Source organism: Suillus paluster (assembly GCF_016628075.1).
Source record: "Suillus paluster strain FC165 chromosome Unknown EDB91scaffold_398, whole genome shotgun sequence".
NCBI classification, from domain to species: Eukaryota; Fungi; Basidiomycota; class Agaricomycetes; order Boletales; family Suillaceae; genus Suillus; species Suillus paluster.
The window spans coordinates 1-6,746 of NW_024537958.1; the positions used below are offsets into that span (position 1 = coordinate 1).

The 6,746-nt window shown below is 52.4% G+C and overlaps 2 protein-coding genes across 2 annotated transcripts; both read right to left on the reverse strand.

Moving 5' to 3' along the window:
• Positions 1 to 41: 41 nt before the first annotated feature.
• On the reverse strand, positions 42 to 836 carry EDB91DRAFT_1258098 (uncharacterized protein; the record flags this gene model as incomplete). Its single annotated transcript, XM_041324327.1, has 3 exons — positions 42 to 179; positions 236 to 406; positions 549 to 836. 3 exons carry the CDS (start codon positions 834 to 836, stop codon positions 42 to 44), a joined length of 597 nt encoding a protein of 198 aa, XP_041168559.1.
• Positions 837 to 937: 101 nt separating this feature from the next.
• On the reverse strand, positions 938 to 5,367 carry EDB91DRAFT_1258099 (uncharacterized protein; the record flags this gene model as incomplete). The annotated part of the gene is made up of 10 exons (XM_041324328.1): positions 938 to 1,570; positions 1,615 to 1,858; positions 1,964 to 2,302; positions 2,424 to 2,582; positions 2,637 to 2,676; positions 2,801 to 3,414; positions 3,474 to 3,751; positions 3,933 to 4,646; positions 4,815 to 4,906; positions 4,959 to 5,367. 10 exons carry the CDS (start codon positions 5,365 to 5,367, stop codon positions 938 to 940), a joined length of 3,522 nt encoding a protein of 1,173 aa, XP_041168560.1.
• Positions 5,368 to 6,746: the final 1,379 nt, after the last annotated feature.

Consider the following 6,746-nt stretch of genomic DNA (forward strand, 5'->3'; position numbering starts at 1 on the left):
ACCTAGCCTTTCTTCCAAATTCTTCTGTCTCAGCTGTGGAGCTAAAGAACACCAGCATGCGGTCTTCGTCTCCCAGAAGTAGAGATAGAGTATGAACGAGGTGATGCAGGGATTCCCTTGCCGCAATGGGTTCCACGCGTGCGACGTGCATGCCGATCTCCGGACGGTTTGTCGCAAACCTGACTTCGTTGATGTCATGCAGCAGGATCCCGAATGGCTTGACATAGCTCCCCACCCGGTGAGGAGGTATGGTCCCCGACATGAGAATCATTTGCACCGACGCCGCACTGAATTGGCGAGCAAGAGTGAGCCATTTTGACGCGCGATCTGGATGGCAGTTGAGCACGTCGTGGAACTCATCTACATAGAATCTGGTAAACTTCTTCCCGAGGGGGACACCAGGAGACTGAGGACGTCATGTGAGTAGCTGTGGCGGCAGGATAAGAGAGGTTCTGTTACCTAGCAAAGGCTTGAGACGAACAATTTTCGGCGGCAGGATAAGAGAGGTTCTGTTACCTAGCAAAGGCTTGAGACGAACAATTTTCCACCTGCACGAAGAGCACCTGGACGTTTTCAGGCACATCTTTGCGCGCAGTATAGTCGTGGCAACGTAGTCCAGTGGCGGCGGTCTTCATATACTGTTCTTGGAGCAATGCGACGAACGGACAGACCACGATGCATTTTTCAGCCTCGTCTAGCACCGGCGGAACCATCCATAACATGCTCTTGCCTCCTCCAGTCTTCATGGTGATGACGAGGTCGTGAGTTTCAGTCATGATGGCAACGAGCGCATCCATCTGGTCGCGACTCTTTTCTGCAGCGGTAGGATCCTTCATGATCTGTCTGATCGCCTCGGATGCTGTTTCTCATCTCCTGAACGACGGGCGGTGGTGACGAAGACAGACCGCTATCAGGGACGATGAAGCTGGAGAGGTCGTCATCGCTGGTTGGCTGATGGTCTCCATCTGAACGTCTGGAGCTGCGGTGCTGGGCGACGAAGACGCTTGAGCTTCCTAGGCGCTTCCTCATCATCATCATCCGGCTCGCTGATATGCTGAGGGCGATGATGTTTGCGGTATGCCATCGGCGCTACTGCAGGTGAACTCGATAGGGACAATACAGAGGAATGGGCCTGGGTGATGCTGACGTCTCTGGCTTTTCCCTTGGAAGCATAGGCGATGGTCCTCGACGGTCCAGGCTTGCCAGTGGGTGTGAATAGCGATTCAACAGCCTGCACCTTAGCCTTCCCTGTTGAAGGATCTATGATGGAGGCGAATGAAGGCGGCCGGTCAAAAGCATGCACTGCTGTCGCCACAGCGGGTGAACTCGACAGGGCTGATGCGGTGGAATGGGGCTGTTTAATACTTTCGTCTCTGGCTTTCGCCTTGGAAGCATTGACGACGGTCCTAGACGGCCCATGCTTGCCAGCGAGTGTAAACGGCGGCGGGTGTTCAATAGCCTGCGCCCTGGACCTCCCTTTCGAAGAATTCATGACGGTGGTGAATGACGGAGGCTGGTCGAAGGCATGGGCTGTAGCCTTCCACTTGGCGGTGGCGGTGGTTGGCGAGGACTGTCCGCATCAATAGCTCTAGCCTTCCCCTTCCATGCCCTCACCGCGGGTAATTCTCCCAGATCGCTAGGTAATGAGGCGTTAGCCATAGGGGCAGGGGTGGCTGGTGGAGGCTGGCCGACATCATAGGGCTCCAGCTGTCCCCTTCGATTTCCTGACCGTGAAACATTTTCTTCCTGATCGCTGGTGGGCACAATGTCGGGGGAGGGGGCCGGGGTCCGGCAATAATAAGTCCGGTGATATTCAAATGGGAGACGGCGGGCAGCAGAAGAGGGTGGAAGGGAGAGTCTGAAAGCAAACGTCCCAATTCACCTGCGCGGCGACTTTGCTGCGGTAGCATTCCCTGCAGGCGATTGAGACAGAAGCTTCCAAGGCATCTGTGGTGGTGCTCACCTGTCCCCGTCCTGGAAGAACAAATCCGAGGTATTAAATTCCAGATCCATGGCAGGCGGCGCCCAGCCGCTAGACAAACTGAGTCCGGTGGGATCGTTACTTTTCTGGTGTTCTTGCAAGCTCGCAGAGACGGCGTGTTGGATGAGGGTCTTTATGTCGTCGTTGAAAAATGAGGTGAGAACGCCAGTCATGGTCTTTACGACTTGGTCAGAGATGGACTCGAAGTCGACCCCTCGCGTCGCTCTCGCGATTTCCGCACGACGCAATCGAACCGGTTGTTGAGGCGGCGAGGAACCGAGACCTGAGGAAGATGTGCCATTCGTTCGACACCCATCTTTGCTGGATTATCGTGTTGTTCGACAATCTCGGTACTGATCCATGGACGATGCCGTAGTGTGCGTGGTCCGTATTAGTGGAATGATCCGCGGACTCGGCCAGAATGCTGTCAGCTTCTGCATACGACTCGTTGGGAGAGATGAATTCACGACCCATTGTGATCGTGCCTTGGCGGAAATCTCTCAATCCCCATCGACATTCGAAGTATTCATAGTTCATGTGCTGAACGTTCGCAGAGAACCTTGCCGGGCTGATTCTCTTCCCATCCCCGACACAGAGGTAGCTGGAATGCAAGAATGCAGTCAGAATGATGACCCGAGGGCCAGAGGATGCTTACGTTCTGTAGAGATGCTCTGCATCCTTGCCATACACAATCCCTGCCAGGATGGCCTCAGCGGTCCGTAGCCCCCCCTCCCAAGAATTCAAGAATCCAGAAGGCGATATCTTTGGGCACAAACCCTGGGGTGCACGAGTCTCGATCGGTGATGCTCGTTTTCTTACTGTATCCGGTCAGAAGGAACATCTCGGCTCCTTGCATAAATAGATTCCTGTGTCGGTCAGCATTGGAGATTTGATGATCAATAAATTGAGTTCCGCGCGAAGAAATGTGGGTCGTGATGTAGAGCAAATGGTATGCCGGCTCCCAGATGCGCAGGGTGCGTCTCAGCAGTTCCTTGACTGCAGGTATGTTCCATGCGATGCGACCCGCGTTGTCCACCATAGCAAGGTTATACTGCTCCACCAAGAAGAGAAGGAGAGAATGGCGCTTCTCGAAAAACGGGTTCTCCGATATAAAAGAGTAGCCCCTCGTGGTGTTTGTGAGATCATCCTTCACCTGATCTGGCATCTTGGTCATCACGTTGTTGCTTTGCGTAAGGGCCCTGTAGCGTGACTTCATGTCCTGTGCTAGATGCTGGATGCCCTCTCGCAGCTTGTCCAGGTGCATCGTTTCCACCCCGATGGTGATCCATTTGAAGTCTGGATCGACGAACACTTTGGCCTCCTGCGTTTGATTGAACGCCAGAGATGATGCATACTGCTGCATTTCATAAATCATATTGAATGACGTAGGGCGACCCAGCGACAGCGCTTTCTCGTGTACACGAGCGACGCGCCTGGTGAAGCCATGCGGGTTCAGTTTTTAAGTAGAGAGTAAACGTCACGAGTCGCTCACTCGAAGTCATCTGGATGCACGCCGTCTGTATCCTGGTCTTTGTCCAACAATGCTTGCAGGATCGCGACCAAATTGCAAAAGTACTTCCATTTTGCGAGGTCGGGAGTGAGATCCGTGGCTTCATAGAAATTTCCATCCGCGCGCAATGCCTTGAGCCAGATGGCTCTCTGAATAGGGTTTGCCCACGATGCATCGCACTGCGTCGGGTCGGCATCGACGAGGGACCAAGCCAGATTGTGGTAGGAAATCATCCTGCTGCGACGCGAGGCATGGGGATCCTGCAAGAGCATTATCAGCTCCTCCAGGAGACGGGTTTGCTCTTCGGAAAGGGAGAATGAGAATTTAAGAGGGCAATCTAAGTGAAGGCGAATCATGCATCGGACGAATTGTATAATATGATTGGGATAGTTCTTGTTTGATTCTGCGACCGGCTTCCAATATGTATCCCTGTGGACGGACGGAAGGAGGGTCAGCAAAGATGATCCCAAGCGGTGGTGAAATAACTCGCGTCTCTCGGGGTATGTTTTTGCCGTGCACCAAGATTTTGCTTAGGCTGAGCTTCTGGGGATGACCATCCAAGATAGTCGCTGCTTTGTGGAAATGATCGTCTACCGTCTCAGCGAGTCGGGTGAGGATGCCATCGTGTTCCTTGTCAGCGTGCTGCTTCTTGATTTCTTGTGCCGCTCGTCTCTGCGCGGGGTTCATGCGGGTTTCTGTCATGAACGTGTCCCAGGCCATGCAGCGGACAAGCGGGGTGCGTTCTCGTTCCGTGTCAGCGGGAACGACCAAGGGAGCATCCAATCCAGGCAAGAACGTTTCTTTGAGCCTGTCTTTGAGCTGAGGTCTGGCTCCTGGAAGAAGGTCGTTTGAGATCTCGAAATATGAGCCTCTGACCCCAGTGAAAATCCGTTGAACGAGGCATGCTCGATGTCGAACGTTTGCTAAGGGCTCCGTCTTGTGCTTCTCCCTGCAGTGCCTTTGCATGGTTGGCAAGTCCTTGACAGAGTAGGTGCAGTCAGTTGACATAACACATGCATAACCGGCGGTGGGGGGACTGATGAGCTGAATGGGAGGTCCTCCAGCACTTGGTAGCTTGACGCACTCGGGTTTTTCGTAAATCTCGGCTTCGGAGCAGAAAGCCAAGAAAGCCTGTTGAACAGCTGTAGAAGGCACCTGTTACGTGTCGTGGTTTAGAGTCAGTGAGTTCGAGGCGTGCATGACCGATGGACATGCCTCGTACGAATGTTGATGTTTCTTTCTGTGACCGACCACCATCCCAGAGGTCAATGGCGCTTGGCACGTATAGCATATCAGTATTTTCAGCTCCACATGCACACAGACCCCCAGCGCATCAAGAGCCTCGTTCGACTTCAAGTAGTCCACCGACGGCAGGAGTTTAACCGTGTCAGAATCGACAGGAGACCCATCGTCGACTGGACGTATATCATTAACATGCTTGAGATTGATCGATGCCGCCATTCTCACCTGTGGGAATAATCCCCTGAGGGGACGGAGTCCCTGGCACAAGAGCTTGCGCTGAGACATCACGGTCTTGGTCCATCGCTGAGCACAAAACGGCGCGGGTCAATACAAGGCGATCATTAGCAGCTGTCCGACGATGCTCACGAGTATCACGAGTGTCAAAGACCTTGATGGAGACGCCGCCGTTGTGGTCAGCGATGACGTGCTTCTGCATGTCGTCGCGCTTCCTCAATTCTTTGTCACACCCAGGCAATGGGCAGGCATAGTGAGTGTCGGATTGTGCCACGATGTACTCGCGTCCCCCGATGATGAAGGAAGCAGGGAAGGAGTGATAGCGCCATTTGTGTTTTCGGGCCTCTTCATTGGTGTATGGGCCGCCTTCGCAGTCAGGAAATTCACAGTATTTGGACATCTATATGGCGAGCAGAGGATATGCAGATATAGGTATGTCTGGTGCTGTATAGTTGGTGGTCGGAAGCTTTGAGCACATGCAGTCTTATACAATTTCCTGCGACGATCAACAATCCTAAACCTGCAGGGATGTAGCATAATGCGACTGCGACAGGCTGAAAAAAAAAAAAAAAAAAAAAGAAACACACCCAAAGAAAAAGAATGAAAAAAAACGACAGTTAGTGGTCAGAGGAATGGAGGGACGGACCCTTCAACCTTAAGATGAGCATATATGGTGCGTAGATCAGCAAATCGAAGCACCCCTGGTCACGCTTAACATTAAAAATGGAGGGACGGAGCCATTTGGAGCGATCGCTGCCTACATTAAAAATGTCGCACCAATACAAAGGTTTGCGGAGCATTAAATCCAAGAGCCCATCGCATTCATACACAGGACCCGAATAGCTTCAGTTCAGTACGTCCGAGCGCCCTATTTCGGAGCATAATCCAGACTTAGACATTTGCTTGTGCCAAACAGGCTTGGAAGCGTGCTGGCCGTCGGCCCTGCTGCAGGTTCAAACCAGGGATTAACATACGGAGCCCGAATGGGACTGTCGAACAACAAAATAGGAACGCGGATCAACAAACGCAAGTGCCCTGGCTTGGGAGAAGATACATTTACCGGTTGCAAAACGGGTTTGGCACCATGGCGTCCATTCCCTGCCAACAGGAAAAAGGCTGTGGCATTGTTTTTCCTCCGTCAGGGGTTGGGTTTTCGGCCATCCGATTTATTCGGATATGTGATGTGCTGTAATGCACCGCACCTTAGTTTTCTTTTTGACTTACTCAACCCCACAACGACCACAGCACTCAGTCTACTGGTAAGAGTATCGATCAATCTCTGATGCCCCAACCAAATCGCACTTGCAGGATGATATTTCGATGGGTTCGTTGAGCTCTATACGACCTCAGGATGACATGAGAAACGCCCAACAGATGCATAGCGAGGACGACCGCACTGCATGCATTATGTCATGTTTGGCCATGTGTATTCTTGGTTTATCTTTGCAACTTTCTCTCCTTGTGCTCCAACCATCATGTAGACGTCTCTCTGTATGGAGAGACGCGCTTCTGTCTTACTTCAAGAAGTCTGCATGATGGGGTCACTCCCCCTCTTTCTGTACATGAGAGAGTTTCTGGGCTGTACATGCCTGGTTGGGTGTTGGCTGGATCGGCTATTTTCCTTTATGTACTCCAACTGTCATGTAGACGTCTCTCTGTATGGAGAGATGTGCTTCTGTTGTACTTCAAGAAGCTCTACATGATGGGGTCGCTCCCCCCTCTTTCTGTACATGAGAGAGTCTCTGGGCTGTACATGCCTGGTTGGGTGTTGGCTGGATT